The sequence below is a fragment of the Pectinophora gossypiella genome, chromosome 7 (genome assembly GCF_024362695.1).
Source record: "Pectinophora gossypiella chromosome 7, ilPecGoss1.1, whole genome shotgun sequence".
In the NCBI taxonomy this organism is placed as follows: domain Eukaryota; kingdom Metazoa; phylum Arthropoda; class Insecta; order Lepidoptera; family Gelechiidae; genus Pectinophora; species Pectinophora gossypiella.
In genome coordinates, this window is record NC_065410.1 from 5,724,546 (window position 1) to 5,743,139 (window position 18,594).

The 18,594-nt window shown below is 37.7% G+C and overlaps 1 protein-coding gene across 1 annotated transcript in view; it reads left to right on the forward strand.

Annotated features, from left to right (window-relative positions):
• Positions 1-7,087: 7,087 nt before the first annotated feature.
• Positions 7,088-18,594, forward strand: part of LOC126368591 (homeobox protein goosecoid) — a 29,984-nt gene continuing 18,477 nt past the window's right edge. The window contains exon 1 of the mRNA XM_050012658.1: positions 7,088-7,328. Within this exon, the coding sequence (XP_049868615.1) occupies positions 7,088-7,328 (241 nt within the window). The remainder of the gene's footprint in view (positions 7,329-18,594) is intronic.

Sequence of the window (18,594 nt, forward strand, 5' to 3'; positions counted from 1 at the left end):
ACTACATAGAGATAATAATTGAATCTTTAGTAGCTATTGTTATCAGGACTACCTACGCTGCTTTTGAGTGGGCTGTGTGAGTCAATGAAGCCGCAGATTCCTTTATAAGATGTTTCAAAACATAAAGTAAATAAATAGTTTGTAAGTACATAATATACTTAGGTCCGCTGACATATGTCAGAATCCCTTACATATGTAAGGGACGATTCCACACAATTTTCTTGCTGTCAAAATGCTGTATAACCCATACGAGTATAAGTATTTCACATATCTCATATAGAACTTGTATCATGTGTTGGTCGAATTATTTAGTATTCTATGATGATAGTATTATATGTACGTACTTATGACACGTATACGATAGCGCTAGTGTAAATGTAAAATGTTGATAATTTTAGACAGCACTTGGTCGGAGCATGGAACATTCCACGTTATTGTCCCTGACCATGCACTAGAATGACAACAAATTGGTAGCGATATTTCGTAAGAAATAACTAATTTTGTAATAATCATATACTTACCAAATCGTCATAGTTAGTTTTTTTGATACATTTGTTTATTATGGACGTGTTACACGGTTATTGTCGTCGGAATAAGTTCACGACCGCCACGCTCCGGTGGGCACTTTTCTAAAGATTCGCTTTCGACACCGCCCGTTCAAGGCCTGCCTATTCAAGTGCGCCTACCGATATACTATTAATAGTCTAGATCTATCGATTATGTGTATAGATCCGTTTTATAATCGGGTATAATGTTATTGTTACTCCAATCATTTAGATCATCTCATAATGTTCAAATAAGTGTTAAGTACTTACTTATAACTATCAATTACTTACCGCTACACTACACTTACCTACGACTACTTCTAGGTGTGTAGTATGCTGAGCATGAATACTTTTTCTGTCGTAATAGATACGCATCGAATTGCCTGCGTTAAATATGGTTTTAATCTTTTAACATAAGTACATACATAATATTACGCCTGTTTCCTATTCAGATAGGCAGAGAGAGACCATGAAATCCCACTAACACGTCCTTGAGCACCACTTGAGCTTCTACCCTCAAAATCTTCACACATACAAACATTACATAAAATGTACGCATAGACTACAGAATTCCACTTACTCTGCGCTTATGAGGTGGATGACCAAGCACAGCAGGCCTGCCATCAAATATCACTTTCGGGTTACTCAGGTTATTCTATTGTTATAAGTGAACGCGTTGGGGTTTGCTGCCCAAAGTCCAATGACCATCATAAATTGAGTCTAGACTTTCTCGAAGTACTTAAATTCCGGTGAGACACGCAGCTAATGCTCTTAAGCATCCAGGGCGTTATACTTATGCGTATTACCTGCTAAGAAGCCTAGGCTAGGCTAGTAGGTACACGCAATCTTGTTACTTTACTTGCTTCAACTGTGCTAATGCTATTACCTACTTGCAGTGCTAAACCCTTCTGGATTGAGTTACACAACTCAGTGGGTAAAGGGACGGAGAAATAGGCCGAAGAGAAAATCAATTTTCCGCTTTAGTTTTTCTTGTGGTAGTAACATTATGTACCTATTACTAAAATATTAATGGTGTCGGCAGTTCAATGACTTAAATAACATCAATTCATTATTAATTTGAATCTAATACATCTTTTTATTACAAATTCAAGAATAAGAATAATTATTTTTCTTATTTCTATGAATGCTATTATTTTTTCGCCACTTTAACCTTTTTTTTATCTTTGATGGGCTTGTTCTTGCAGACTTGCCTGAAGGCATTGTCGAGGCCTAAGATGGAGCGAGCTCGCCCGCGAAAGTGCCTATTCACTCTGGCCTTGAAAGCGCCCGGGTTATATGTATTCGGAAATACAGAAGACGCCAGAGAATTCCACTCCTTAGCAGTGCGCATAATGAAGGACGATGCGAAGCGCTTTGTGCGAATAGTTGGGATATCCTCCAAATAGGGATGGAACCCGGCCGTACGTCTGGAAGTCCGAAGATAAAAGGGGATGGTAGAATGAGCTCGTGTCACCTTGCGTTTTGGTACCTACACGTTATTTTAAACAACGTCTATGACTTTTGAAACTTTGTCTTCTGTTTCCCGAAGCATCCATGTATATACTGGGTGTTAGTGACATCGTAACGAATACTGAGAGGGTTGATTCAGACCATGATTCTGAGTTAAAATCAAGTGGAATTTTCCGTCGCAAAATTCATGTTTTTTTTTTAGTTTTTTTTAAATTATTTTCAATTCTATACTTTTGCGATGGAAAATTCCACTTGATATTAACTTAGAATAATCAGATGAATCATCCCTCTCAGTATTCGTTACGATGACACTTACACCCCGTACAAGTACATACGGTAGCCATATAAGTAGGTATGGGTGTTAGTGACACCGTAACGAATACTGAGGGGGATGGTTCAGACCATGATTCTGAGTTGATATCAAATGGAATTTCGTGTCAAAAAATTCATGAAAATTTTTCTTTTCTTTTTAATTATTTTCCAATCCATACTTTTGCGACGGAAATTTCTACTTGATATCAACTCAGAATCATGGCCTGAACCACCCCTCAAAGTTTTCGTTACGATGTCACTAACACCCTGTATAAAAGTTCATTGTTTGAGGTTTACGCGGTTATTATCACAATTAAAACACATAATACCGGGTTCTTTACACATTTAAACGCTGTAAGAACCCAAATTTCCTGTCGGAAAATTCAATAATATTTTAGTGTTTTTTTATTATTTGATGTTAATTCAGAATCATGAGCTGAATCAACCCTCTCAGTATTCGTTACGATGTCACTAACACCCTGTATGTTTTAATTAAGTTTACAAATGTACTTAATTTAAAAAATAAGATACATATTCAACCCCGTGAAAGTAAACCAAAATAAGAAGCTTGGTATTTATGTCTACGTAGGTAGGTAAGTATTATAGGTATGTACGTATGTACCTAATAACTTTGATTACCCTACTGTCTCGGAATACTTACAATTTTCACGGTAAATTGAAACATGTACTCTGTATTTACGTACATATGTGCCACCCCGTGTGTGATTAGACACACAATGTTGGCCCAGTGAGGTTTGCCCGGATAATCCCGCCTATTGTTAGCTATTTTTATGCTTATGCCCTTTGTGTGACCGTCCTGTATTAAGTCATACGCGGATAATCGCAGTATTATACGGAGTTAATTTTCCATTAGCTTGTAGCAAAGGGATTTGCAGCTGCTTACCGTCGTGGCCAGACAAATCGGAGACATAGTCGTTAAATCGATTTTTACATTTGTAATATGTCCGTGTTTGTCAACAGAAAATTTCACAGGGTGCTTTGGATTAAAATGTTATCATTTTTATTGTTAAATGATATTTTGAAATAATAGAGTACTGGTCTCACTATTTAAAAAAAGGCGTGTAGTTTCTTTATAAGTACCTAATGTATGTTAGATAGAGTTTGTTTGCAATCAAAAATGCAATATCATAGAATTAACACATACTACGTAGTACTATCCAATTCACATTATTCACAGTTTAGGTACTCGTAACAAACATACTTAATTTTAGGATTTTAGCTAAGTACATTAGTAAGTATAGTTAAGTACTTAGAACATAGTAGATGGTTGAAAATTGACACATTCGGAAATAGATAAATTTCAACGTAACTTTACACCTTTCCAGAGATGAGCTTATTGTTCCTAAGGACTTACCTACGAAATGTTTACTTACGAAACATTATTCAAACTCTAAGTAATAACTTATAAGAGAGTATTATGAAATTTGTTTAATGTAAAGAGTTTTAAATGCATTGAAATTATGAAAAACATGGAATGAAAGCTGTTGGTCTAAAAATAAAACTTTTTACTTACTATTATTTTTTTGTTTTAAGTTATTATTGTAGAAAAGAAATGGTTTTGAAAGCCTCGGGATAACTTCTTACAATCTAATAAGTATGTTATGCCTGCTTAATAGGTAATCGGGCTTTGCTGTCATGCATAGTGGAGTGCGTCCAATATTTGCCGGAACCGGACACCGTAAAGATGTTTCCGGCCCGTGGAAGTATCGTATGGACTGTGTCAACATGCGGCCTGGCAGCTGGTCGACACGACTAATTACATCAATTACTGGCAAACACGCCGCGCTCGGGTTTCGGCCCACCTTTGTCAATATTTGCACAGAGTTGCGCTCCGCCTCGACTCGCGCCCGCTAGCCGCCAGCCAGCAGCGGCGCATAGACAGACACGCTTCGGATGCGGCGAGCCGTAACTACCATAGACTGACAGTTTGTACCTATTGCAGTTCTAACTATATCGATTTGTGTATACTTACATCTGTATTACGTGTAACATAAAACAAAATAAGCATCTCCATTAGCGTTATCTCACTTTCACACGTTCTGTTTACCTAGAAATTAGATAATTGGGATAGGTAATACTTATACATTTTAATAAAATTACAGAATTCATGACCAGTCAGCCATTTAAAGAAAACCTTAGGAAGTACCTAATAAATAGACATAATTTATTGATGAAAACACTTTTACACGTCATTTTACATAAACAGAAACTGAGTACGTAGGTAATTGTATATTTACCTACCTACGTACACACATGAAAAAACGAATTAAAGAAATAAATTAATATTTTACGTAACTAGTCCATTTAGAGACATGCCATGATACATTTAGAGCACTTCATCGAAATAGTATATACCTGGTATCTGGTACCGTGATGTAAGTGGTAAGTAGGTACTTAACACCATTTTCATCTAAAATAGGTAACATTTTATCCTTTAGGTAAACATTTCGTACGTGATTACAATAATATAGGTACATATAATATAGGTAGGATTGTAATATAATAAAGGTACATATGTGAGTAATGAGTATAAAATTCATAATAAGTTGTAGTATTGTGTAGGATAACTAAAAAAATATATTTTAATTCGGTAAGTACGTACATATTAACACTTACCTACTCGTTACAAACAAACTCAGTCGCAAGTGCAATAAATTGAAATACTTATTTGCTAAGTCTGAAACTAATTAAATGATTCGGAAATTATTGATTGCGTTGAATCACAATATAAGGTGTGTTTTGTAACAAGCTGCAAACACCGGCGGTTGCATATACTAACGGTAATTTAATGAATAGGTACCTGTTTACCTATTATATTTACATAACTGCTATTTAAATAACTTTAGTGTACCTACCTTAAAAAGTATCCGGATAATATATTGCCAATGACTCAATTACAGGAAGCATAGAATAGATAAGTCGCGAACTTAGCTGAATCTCGCGAGGAAAAAACGCACAAAAAGGGGAATGGAAGAATCTCTATGGAAGATACAGATATCTGAGTTTTTTCTAGTGGTTGATCCGCATGCTGGTGTACATATCTGTGTCGTGGTGTAAGCATCTGGTATTGTGCTTGCTTGCCGTAAGCCGCAAAAAGGCGAACACGTCTCAAACGCCGCGGGCGCAAGATTCGACAAAACACTCGGCTCAATTCGTTGCCAGTTAGATGGCTCGCAGTTGTAATCCTCGCGTATTTGACAATCGCGACAAAAGCACTGTGTTGTGATAAAGCCTTTGTGGATTTTGTACTCTTTAGTAATTTTACTTTTTTTGGCTCTGTACCACTTTTTTATTTAGAAATACTTAATCTGATACCTAAGTGAACGTGTTTTTTGAAGTAAATATTGCGTATATAACAGCTATAATGTTAAACGTATGAAAGTCCAAACTTAAGTTTGTGTCACTTAATTAAAAAAAAAAATATTCAGCCGAATACCAATATTTGATTTGGTACTTAATAGCATAACATATATTGAGGAGCTCGGTGGCGCAGCGGTAAACGCGCTCGGTCTGCGATTGTTGAAGTTAAGCAACTTTCGCAAAGGTCGGTCATAGGATGGGTGATCACAAAAAAAAGTTTTCATCTTGAGCTCCTCCTTGCTTCGGAAGGCACGTTAAGCCGTTGGTCCCGGCTGCATTAGCAGTCGTTAATAACCACCAATCCGCACTGGGCCCGCGTGGTGGTTTAAGGCCCGACCTCCCTATCCATCCATAGGGAAGGCCCGTGCCCCAGCAGTGGGGACATTAATGGGCTGGTGATGATGATAATGAGCATAACATATACCATAACATAGCCTTTATACGTCCCAATGTTGGGCACAGGCCTCCCCCCAATCAACCGGAGTACCTCGCTGCTCCAGTGCGAGTGCAAAAGTTATCAATCTGATAGGTATAATAAAAAATATTTTAATTAGGTATGTAATACCTATACGTATATACTAGGTACATATCAATTGTGATAAAGTATTTATTTTAATTTAATACACGTTTAATAATTTATTCGGAATAATCTACTTTTCTCAACTTACAAGATAAAGAATTATTCACAATAGGTAACTTGCCCTTAGTTTGTGAAGGGAGCTTTATCGCGCGATGTCGTACAGATTTGATTGCATGACATACCTACGGATTTCATTATATGAAGATTACTGCTTATAGGAAGGGATACGGATTACTATTACATCTGTTTGGGAGCGTCGTCGTATTGTCACATCCATTAAGCCGGGGGCGGGGCCGCCGGCGCCACGCCCCCGGCCTGCGCCCCACGGCCCCACGCGCTCCGCTCGCTCCGACACATCCGAGCTACACGCCAAGTCGCTAAAACGATTTACCGGCAATCGTATCACGTATTATCCCATAATTACTACCCGGTCATTTTACAGACTCTTCGCGGATACCTTGGCTACTCGTTATCTCCCGGGACATAGATCGGGTAAAAATAAGTGCAAATTCGTTTTTATTATGCTCTGTGACTTACATAACATTTACAAAGAAAAATGATTAGAATTTATTAGTGCGTTATTTATTCAGTACTTATCGAGAAAAGAAAGACATTAATTTCCAGTAAACCAAAGTGATATCAGAGACAAAGTGTCAAGACAATTACTGTGCGAAATGCAATGGTGTCGTGGGCGATGGTGAGAAGAGCCGGTGTGTTGGAATGCGTATGTTGAGGGTGCGGGTGCTGGTGCTAGGGTGAGGGCGTGTGGGTGGCGGCCGGCAGCGTGGCGGAGGCCGGAATGGGTGGCTCGGGCGGCGCGGGCTGGCCGCGCGAGGCGCCGGCGTTGTTGAGCACGGCGCTGCTGTTGGGCGGCGCGCTGCCGCAGCGCCCGCAGCCGCCGCTCTTCACCATCGACAGCATCCTGGCGCCGCGCCCGCAGCCCGCCATCCCGCCGCTGCAGCTGCACCACCTCGCACACACGCCCTTCCACAGAGCGCACGACCTCTTTGGTACGTCTGCCAAGCTGTTAATGATACATGGTAAGCTTAAGATGACTGATGTACCGCGCCGACCGTGTCGACCAACGGTTTATTGCACTGTGCGGACAAATAAAGTGATAACTCCTTATTTATTGCGCTATGACTTAAATACATAACCATATTCTAGTACCGTAGTTATCGTCACCGTTCAGAAATGATACATAAACCTTGCTAATGTATATCAGAAATGTAAGGTAATACAATATCTTCGAGTGAATATTGTATCTAAATATAAATGATTTTTGTTTGCAAGTCAGCAAACATTAGTATATAAGTATACATATACAAGGCAGCAAACTTCTATATTATATTGATCAAATCAAATCAAATCAAATCAAATATACTTTATTGCACAGAACTAGAATGATGATTGATGTTTTTTGTTAAGAAAGTACCTCACTTTTTTTCTTGTGTGGGCTGTGTCAAATCAACACCACCTCCAATACTTATGTCAGGATTATTATTCCGGTCTCCCAAGTACTTATTTAAACAAAAGATAGTCAAATAACTATAATAGCCTACGATGATAATTAAATATAACTACGTTGCTAAATGTGCTACGAAGTGCTACGAGTCCTGCTACGAGAGTTGTAGACTTTGCTACAATGTATATTTTATGACATTAGAGCTGTTATAGTTATCTAAAATTGTTTATTTATTTACTTTCGGAAAACCAACAGCTACATTAACATACAAATAAGATAGTATGGGAGGGCGTGTATGAAATGTTAAATTAAATTCCTTACCCCCCATCCCGGCTATGTATGCGTCAAACGTAACTTAATTCCATCCAAAGCGCAAAGGACTAATAATTGGAAGGAACCTTATGCATAATAGCATTAGTTTACTGTTTCTAAAATTATTTTGACAATTGATGATCTGTGACCTGATCACAAGCTTTTGTTATTATTAAGAAATCTATTGATAAAAAATCTCACTTTTCCCGCTGTTTTCATTGTTCATTATCTTTAAAAACATAAGCTCGATTGAAATAACACTTGGCCTGTTTTTGGTTCTGAACCTCAAAAGAATCACTTTGTTGTCTGTCCGTCTGTCTATCAAGCCCCTCTTTTCTCAATAGGTAACGCGTGGAGATATCAAGTTGATATTAATATTTCTAATAGGTGCCTTTGAAATTGTAAAAAAAATAATTTCCTAAATCAACGCAATCCAAAGATACGTTTTCACCCTTATTTTTTATATTTCGTAGAGGAATCAAACCTATGGGGTACTTCCTATACACCTATTAGAATCATGAAATTTGGTAAGAAGGAAGGAATTAAAAAACAAGTAAAGGAAAAAATCCGAACAACGTAAATTCCATCACAAAAAAGTATGGATTCGCGATTACAAACTTATTTGTAGTTGGTAAACTATCCGCGACATTGTCTATGTAAGGAGACAATAGTTTTTCGACGGAAAAGTCAGAACCTCCCTTAGGAACCCTCATTGCACATCGGTGAGCAAATAAAAAATATAGAACATGTTCACCCGGGAAGACAGGACATGTCGTAAAATCCGACAGAGGGATTGTGACCTATCTTACATGATAAGCAATGTTATGGGTAATAGGCTCTGTTTATTATTTTATGGGCATTTCTACGGAAGGGTCTATTTTTTCTCAATTCGGTGCCGAAATTGAAATTAGGCTTTTATGAATATTTTAATAACAAATATTGAACTTTATTCCATCTTGAATCTAATGATGCAATTGGGACCAGATTTGGTGAAGTGGTTTATGAGAAAAGTTAATCACCGAATTGGGCAACCATCGAATTGAGAAAATGAAACATCGAATTGAGAAGCGGCTCAGTGAATTGAGAAAATGAATCACGGAATTGAGAAATAAGCCAGCGAATTTAGAAATGCTGTCAGTTATTATAGAAATAATGCAATGAATGACCAATAATGATGTGGTATGGGCATCTGATGAAGAGGAATGGAAGTCATATTAGATGGTATGTGGTGAGTATGAATGTGCATAGACATAAGGGGTAGGAGACGACCGAAAAAGGTGTGGATTGGATTGCGTGAGGACGGATATGTGTATGAAAGGTGTATTAAGATGACGAAAGACAAACAAATGAATATCGTAAAAAATAGGAAACTTTTCCCCACGAAGGGAAGAAAATGATATATTTCATGTCTTGCCTAGGCTTGACCATGTGAGATTACACCTTCCTCACTTCCCTTTGACATGCGTATCCACGCTGGTGGAGGAAATACCCAAGCTAGGTCGAAGTCCCATGTTTTGCTGAATGCATCTATGAAAATAGCACCTTTGTCCCTCACATCTCAAGCCACACAAATCGGAATTACTTTCGAATGAGAAGTTGCGAAAAGGTCTATCTGAAGAATTCCCCGCTTTTTGAATAGAAAGTTCGTCACTAGATCCGACAGATGCCAGTCCGCTAGAGATTTCTGCCGCGAGAGGCTGTCGGCAATCTCGTTGAAAACACCTAGAATGTATTAAGCAAAAATTTCTATTCTGTTCCTTTGAGCAAGTTCCAGAAGTTTTGCTACTAGGTCTGTTAAGAGACTGGATTTTGTTCCCCCTGATTCTTTATATAGGACACAAACGTTTTGTTGTCGGACTGAACTCGTCGTTCTCGTAGTTGGGGTAACGTCATCTGAAATGCTCGGTATACTGCATACAGGTCTTTGCGATTTATATGCCACAAGGTTTGGCTCTTCTCCCAAACTCCGCTGATTAGAGACTCGTTGACATGAGCACCCCATCCGTTGTCTGAAGCATCTGTTGTGATGAATACTGTGCAAATTATATGTGAAAATTGTTCGTCCTTTGTGAAGGTGTTCCAACCACCAAGAACATTCCTGTAGAGCTTTTGTCGGTATTAGAAATTTCCGTATTTTCTGGTGTTGAGGAAGACAAATGGCTGCACGTTGAAGACGTCTGATATGTAATCTTCCTAGAGGGACCGTGAAAGATTCAAAGCCCAATTTCCCTACAAGACTTTTTCCTGTGACCCAATTCCAAGTTCCTGATTTCAATACTTCCATAAGGATACTTGTTAAGTTGTCTATTCTGCTGTCCGGTATAAAGGTTCTGTTTTTCTCTGTGTCCCACATTATCCCCAAGTAGTCTAGACAATGGGTTGGTGGGTTCAGAGATTTATTTCTGTTTATTTTCCATCCAAGCTTTTCCAGATAATTTACCACGTATAAGGTGTCTTCCTCTAACTGGTCTTTCTGTTGATTGGCTAAGAGGAAATTGTCGAGGTAAACTATCACTCTTATCCCCTTATACTGGATCGCTGCACAGCTAAGGGTTTTCCCTTAGCTGTGTTTGATACCCTTGCAAATGTGAGCGGTGCAGTCGATAGGCCGAAAGGTAGGCAAGTAAACTGAAGTTTTCTGTGTTGTGTACTATTGTCAAGAAATTTCTATGACCTGTCTTTATAACTTTATATCTATTTTAATGTAGCATGGTATTCATCTTGTGGCAAGATAGCATTTCTTCTCTGCTCAATAGCTTCTACCTTGCGACCGCATACATATTGTAGGACATCATCCGATATACATATTTTTGAAACCTGAGTTTGATCCCAAAAATGTATCCTTAAGATCCTGTTTCAGAGTAGGATGTTTGGTTCAAAGTTCCTTCATAGTATTGCCAAGCGTTTCTCGTTGCAATAACAAGCCGTGTAAAGTCGTCCCGAAACCGGTTTCCTGCTTTATCAAAAAATCAGCTGCGGCGTTTGACGAGTTAAACTTCTTTAAGCAAGGGTTAACTCAAAAGACGTGAAAGACGAATAACGTATCTGCTTTTATGCTAGTTCACCCAACCTCAAGCACTTGATTCCCTCAAGGATCTTGTTCCTTAGTCATGGAAGCGAAATCAAAATCTTCTACATCTTCTTCAGGTAATAGATCCGGAACTTTTCAGGTGAATGATTTCGTTGTATCCTCCTCAGGACATCCTTCGTACGAACGACATTCATCGTCTGAAGTATTATCGAGCCTCTTTGAGTTGTTGGAAAGCATGTCCTTCATCTCACTAAAGTTCTGTTCTAATTTATCGACCCTGGACAATTTCTTTGACTTCGATGATGAGGACCGAACTGTAGATAGATCGTCTGTATCTTCACTATCTGCTAGCTCCTTAGACGCATCCTTACGGCTTAAAAGCAGTGGTTTTAATTCAGCGAGTGAAGCCACTATCAGCTCCAAGTAGTACAGAACCAAGCTGACATTGTGCTGTTCGCGGATGACACTTCTCTTATATTTAAAATCGACAGAAAGTTAGAGGAATTTGACGAAGTAAACAGCGCTGTGTCGCAGGTTCTAAGTTGGTTTACAGTAAATAACCTAGTTCTAAATGCTAAGAAAACGAAGTGTATTAAATTTGTTCTACCAAACGTAAAGAAAGTAAATAATAACATTAAAATTAACGATGAGAAACTAGATTTTGTTGAACACACAGTTTTCTTAGGAATTACTGTAGATTCAAAACTTCAATGGGGCCCACATATTGTATCACTAGCGGGCAAGCTAAGTTCAGCAGCATATGCCGTCAGAAGGATCCGACAACTCACAGATGTACCCACTGCTAGACTTGTCTACTTCAGCTACTTCCACAGCATAATGTCTTACGGTATTTTGCTGTGGGGTCGAGCCGCTGATGTAGAAACTATTTTCATCATTCAAAAAAGAGCAGTTCGCGCTATTTATAAGCTGCGTTGTCGGGACTCTTTGAGGGAGCTGTTTAAAGAAATAAATATACTGACGGTCGCAAGTCAATATATATATGAAAACATTATGTATGTACGTAAAAACTTATCTCTCCTTCCGAGAAACTGTGAAAGGCATACTTACAATACAAGAAATAAACATAAAATTGCTATTCAAAATTCTAGATTAAGTAAATTAAATTCATCTTTTTTGGGGTTATGTATACGTTTTTACAATAAAATACCAGATAATATTTTAAATTTGTCAGAAAATAAATTTAAAGCTCACGTGAAGCTTACTTTATGTAAAAAAGCTTATTATAAGATTAATGACTACCTAAATGATAAAAATGTCTGGTATTGAATGTGTTCCTCTAGTTATTAAATAACTTGTAATGTATATCCTCATTGGTTTTTAAAAGATGTGTTGCTGTTGCAGTTTCTTGTCATTTCTTCTCCTCAGCCATAACACCTTGCGAAATGACGTAAATTCAAAAATGTTACATTGACCTTCAACAAGTTTATCCATGATAATTACGTTGAATAAATGATTCTGAATTCTGAATTCTGAATTCTGCTCATTTAGAACAGCTGATCCTCTGATCCTTGAACTGATTTAAGGTGTGCCAATTATGAGACCTACACAAAAGGGTATTTTAATTTTCATATCCCGGTGGGTCTTCTCCAGGAGGGATGTACATTCTGAGCAATATGCTCTTGCAAGCTCGACTGTCGGGAGAGCGAATCTAATTGTGTTCAGAACAAGCGGGTCCAAGTTTGGGCCTAAGAGGTCTTGTCTCGTGTGAGGAATGACTTTCCACTGGAGCCATCCCTCCGGCAAATACGTTCTGGCCAACTGCTTTATTCGCTTTAAATTTTGATTGAATTATTACATCTAATACTAATAATGTTCTCAGAATAATAATAAACTAACCCTCTCCCTAACCTACTCCTTCGGGGTAACAGGCGTGATGCCATTTGTTATGTAAACATTATCAAATCTCAATTCGGTGCAAGTAATTCTCAATTCGGTGCCCCATTTTCTAGGGAATTGAGACCCATCGAATTGAGAAAATATCACATTTCATCAATTATCTAGTAAAGTTATCAATTAAATCAATTAATACAAAACATACAGTCAAATATCACCTAAATACTTAATTAATTTAGCACATATATTATTAAATACTTCATAAACAAAATTAATATCTTCCACCGATTTTAGAATTGACCCTACCCCAAAAAAAACCAACGATTTCGACCCTTTGAAAAACTCTCCTCTATGCAGCAGTCCGCCCATCCACACATCTCGGGCACTCGGGCGCACCTGGCTCTCCACGGGAACCGGGTAGTGGTGATAGTACTGCGCGTAGTTAGTGATGTAAGTTGACAAAACTTAATTTCACCGAATTGAGACACATGCTGGCTTCAAAATTAAAATATGTTATTGTACTAAAACTAAAAGGTTCACAATAAACACAATTACGTATTTAGCTTTATTAACTATCCCTTGTTCTGTGAACGTTGGAATTATGTTTTGGAAACTAGTAGTTTAGAAGTTATGAAGCAATAACGAGTCAATTCTGGAATGGCTTCACGTCATTTTAAGCCAAATTCTGCCCGTTTTCAAACTTCGGGATTTTATTTTGACGCTTTTATAAAACTTTACGGTCTTCTAAATTACTCTCCACGAAGCCAAGAGTCCTATATATACGTGAGTATTTTTTCCAAGTACGTAATTAGATGCTACAGGTACTTTTTTCACTGGAATCACTCAATCGGCTCTTCCCGTAGAAATGCCCTTATATTCATGTATAAAATCCTGCGCCCGGGCCCCTTTTCCGCTTTTCCGACTCTATGTGCATCAAGCTTAATGTTCCTTCTTCTCCATCCTAAAAACACTAAGATACAAATTGCGTTCAAAAATGCTCCAATTCAACATCATTATACTATTTTTATTCCGTTTTCACGGGAATAAGGTTACTTTTCTTTACCTGAAGATTTTTGGCTGGTCCTGATTTTTACAGACTGCCTGACCATCGAAAAATATTCCGAATCGCGTTTAGAACTAGTCAGCATTCATACCAGCACTAGGCCTACGCAGCATCTATATCAGCACTAGTGCTCCGCAGCATCCATACCAGCATTAGTCCTCCACAGCATCTACGCTAGCAGTAGTCGCCCACAGCATCCATACTAGCATTAGACCACAGCATTAGACCCCCGCAGCATCCATACAAGCACTGTTCTTCTATCGTGTGGGTTGTGAGGTGAATTCCCAACTTCATCAACTCTGGTGTCAAAGACTGATGTGGCTCATGTAACGACTACTTCCTTAGTAAGTAGTAACCGGGACCAACGGCTTAACGTGCCTTCCGAAGCACGGATGGAATACAAGCACTAGTCCCTTGCAGCATCCATACTAGCATAACCCCCACCCTTACCAGCACCAGCCAACACCCACATCCGCAGAAATTAAATCATATCTAATCGGCTTCATGTGGCCTACTGCCTACTAACACTGATAAGGGATTCCTAAATACAAAACACATCATCTACGGCATCATTAATTTTCATAACTTAATAATAATGTATTTTTTACCAACTTTAAAACTACCAAGCCGATTTTGATGACACTTGCACTATACCCTAAGTTGAGTAATACTCAAACCAATAAAAAAAGCCATATTGAAATACAATTTGTAGATTTTTAGAAAAAAGTACGTGAGCAAACATACATAAAACGTAAGCGCGTAAAAAATGAAAAATCTGTGTTAATTGGGCCTTGCCAATTTATTGTTAAATCGTTAATAAGTAATTAAAATAACAGTTGCTATATTTAGAAAATATGTCTGTTCACACTGTGACGACTTTCAAGCCAGAGTGAACAGGTACCTTCTGGGCGAGCTCGCTCCATCTTAGGCCTTCGGGCAAGTCTGGGGCCAAGAGCAAACCCATCAAAAGTAAAAAAATAAAAACTTAAAATTTAAAACCGCTTATATAAACTTACAGTAAGTACTTAGTTGTATTAGTTAAGTGATCGACCAAGTTACCCATAGGCGACACGGCTGGGGTGAAGACTTATCTCAATTAAAGTATTTTTTCCCTCAGCCCTGTTTTAAATTGCAGAAATATCCCTAGGGTTCACTGGATCGCAGCCCCAAAAAAACACACTTTTATTATCTTTTATATCAAAGTAACGATTTGTTCTAGGATGAAAGACTGGAGAAAGCCAGTTTAAGGATGTTTATTAAGTATGTACATAGTCATATAACTTAAAATTGGTAAGTACTTAGAATAATTATGGATTGTATTAGATAAGTAGATGAGAGGCAAGTAGTTGACATGTTTTGTAGGAGATACGAAACGATGTTAAGTTTCTATATTAGTGGTTTAAATTTTAAATGCGGTGATAGACGAGACAGACAAGCAATATATATCCAGGTACATAGTAGGCAGGTCTGCAAACAAATCGCCGATTTCAGAATGTTCCCCTTTATCGATTTTGTTTCGATAGGTATACTTCGGTATCTAAAAAGGTTATAACTATAATTAAAATAAGTAATTCATATAACTAATAAAAATAACTATACATACTAGAATTCGGTTTGTAAGGAGAAAAAGATACGCTAATTCTAAAACCATTACGAGATTTCATTTTAATAAGCTTTTTTTTTCTATTTTTTGCTCTCAAATCAAAGTGTATTTATTTCACCTTCATGTGACCTCCAAAGGTTTACCCAAATAAATAATAATAAATAAAATGTTATTTAATCTGTGGTCATCACTAGGGTAATATGTCCTACTAGTGTGCGATTAACACACTTACTTAAATAACTTTAATAAGAATGAGCGTCAGTAACCCCCATCATGTTTATAAGAAATATAAACTATACAAACTTAATTAAAAAAATGAAAAATTAACAAAGTGTTGTGTATCTTGAGTACTCTATTGAACCTGAGTACTCTTATGGACCGCCCACAGTTTGAGCAAATTACCCAAACAAAATGTCAATACCTATTGAAATTTTAGTACAAACTAAGCAAAGGCGTATTTATAAACGTCATTTAGCCTACTTTAGGAGATATTTAAAAAATAATAACAACTGCATGAAAAGCAAAAATATTCAAATGAAGTAGTTGTTTATATTATAATAGTATAACGTTTCATTTCACCTTCAAAGACACCTTAGATACTCAATATAGGTAGCTAATTTTATCTAAAATGGCCGGATATAGTAAAATGACGCTTTGCTCTCTGCTAAGAAAAGTTTAATTAAATTACTCGCAATGTGTCACAGTAGCAAGAAGAGCACGGTGGCGGTTACAAAAGGATATTTAGTTACACATCACACAAGGAGGTATTTTAAAATCGATATGGCTTAGCGGCGCCCGCGGAACCAGGCGGGCGTGAGCGGAGCCGTCGATAGCGCCTTAGCAACGTGCCGACGGCTTTAAAAGCTTTTATATTTCTTTCGGAAATAATACAATGTAATACCTCGCAGCTATAAGAGCTGGGATGTATGCAAAAATATTCATTTTTTATTTGTAGCGGTAATATTTTTAACGGGTCGGTTGCCCGCTAGGGGAGCTCATGGGGCCCTAAGCTCGGCTATTCGCGCATCACCTCCCTCTATAGCATATTAAAGCTGATGGATGGTGACGTGTGCTCTTAGACTATTTAGTTCTTAAGAATAATATTTGCCTTGTGTTATTACACTTACCGACCTTAAAGCGTGGTTAGCAGGCATGATCACTCCCTAGTTCACAAGAGCCTTCGAGCACTGAGAGAGCATTTCGAGTTTACAAGTTTGTTATAAACAAGTGCCATGATTTAATATTATGAAATATTACGGAGCCGCCACGGTGTTGCATGGGATATACGCCTTTTTTTTCTATCGTAGAGTAAGTAGCATCAACTTTTTCTGCCATAGTCATAGAGGCAGCTAATCAGCTCGCGGCAGTAAACACTATCTAGAATCTTGATACCGACCCCGCCGGTGTGGTGGACGTTTACCATCTTGCAACGCTTATTGCCATCAGCCCACTCCGTCCAGGCAGCTTCTCTCAAACGTTATCCTCTTAGACAACTCCCTGAAGGGAGTTCATGTCCACCTGAGCACCCTCAGGCTTAAAGTTTGTACTGAGAGCGAAATTATTCGATGCAATTTTATAATATCGTCGCTGATGTCGCTAACTGACGAATCTGCAATTTTTGGCGAAAATGATTTGCACCTTTTGCAATTGTTAATAAGACACACTTCAGTACACACGTCAGTACACAAATTCGCCAATCATTAGTTTAGGGTGTGCTGGATAAAACTACGACCTCAAAGTGAGAGGCAAGCGTTCTATCAACTTTGCTACCATGGCCATGGCTTCCACGGTATCTCCCATAAATGTGTTAATTATGACGCATCGAAATCACGTCGATTATAAACCATCAACTCCGGCACCATCGCGCATCAGTGACTCAGATCGGCAGATTAATATCCTACCCAACTAAACATAACTTAGCATCACGCCTATATCTTCGAAAGGGTAGGCAGAAGTATTGCAAATTGGTAGTGATGTACTTATATGTATTGTTATCTTTAAGTATCACACCCATTTTGGTTGTTGACTCTACTACCTTATAGCGGGAGCTTTAACTTGGTTCACTTTCAACTATACATAGTACCTATAGTGATTAATGGAACAATAACATACCTGCCTATATAATATTTCTTTATTTAAATCGAAATATAATACATTTACATCCATATTCTGTTAGTATATCTTAGAAGTATGTTAGGTAGATATGTTGTTAGGTGTGTTTGGTTTGGTTTTTTGGTTTCAAGTCCAGCTTTAATTCTCGGCTTTGGGTGCAGTAAGCATTATTAGTGAAAACGCTATCCTACAAATCACCCAGGAGCACAGGGGGGTTAAAAAGGAAACATTCAAGAGATCCGTCTAAGAAAACAGTAGTAAATATAAGTAGATAATTGTGCACTTATAGCCAAATCTCAAATAGCATTTAGATGAATTGCTTCAAGTGGCCTTATTAATCGACTTTTTGGCCCGTATGTATGTATATTATATATATTGTTGGAATTGCACAATATTCGTACAATGTTAGTCTACATGGGCTTCTAAACATGCGTTTATAATTTCGCTGGTACCTATACTATGTACGTGTATGTTTGTTCACGCATTTATCTGAAACTACGAATCGGAATTGCAACAATTCTTTAAAAAATATAAATATTGCAAGTTTCATCAAAATTGACTCAGTTGCTTTAAAGTTATGTTCAAAAAAAAATATACACGGTCGAATTGAGAACCTCCTCCTTTTTTGAAGTCGGTAAAAATCATATTTATGGAAAATAACAATGAACTCGTTGACGTCTTTTGTATGAAAAAAACCCTTATAAGAATTAGTAGGCGACATGAAGCCGTTAGAGGTCATAATAGTTTGTATTGCTTTGAGTAATTATTTTTATCGGATTATTTAAGTAACATTCAATTTAAGGAATAATGTAAGTTTCATCAATATTAATATAAAAATTAGCTGCCTAAGAGTAATCTGTAGTAAT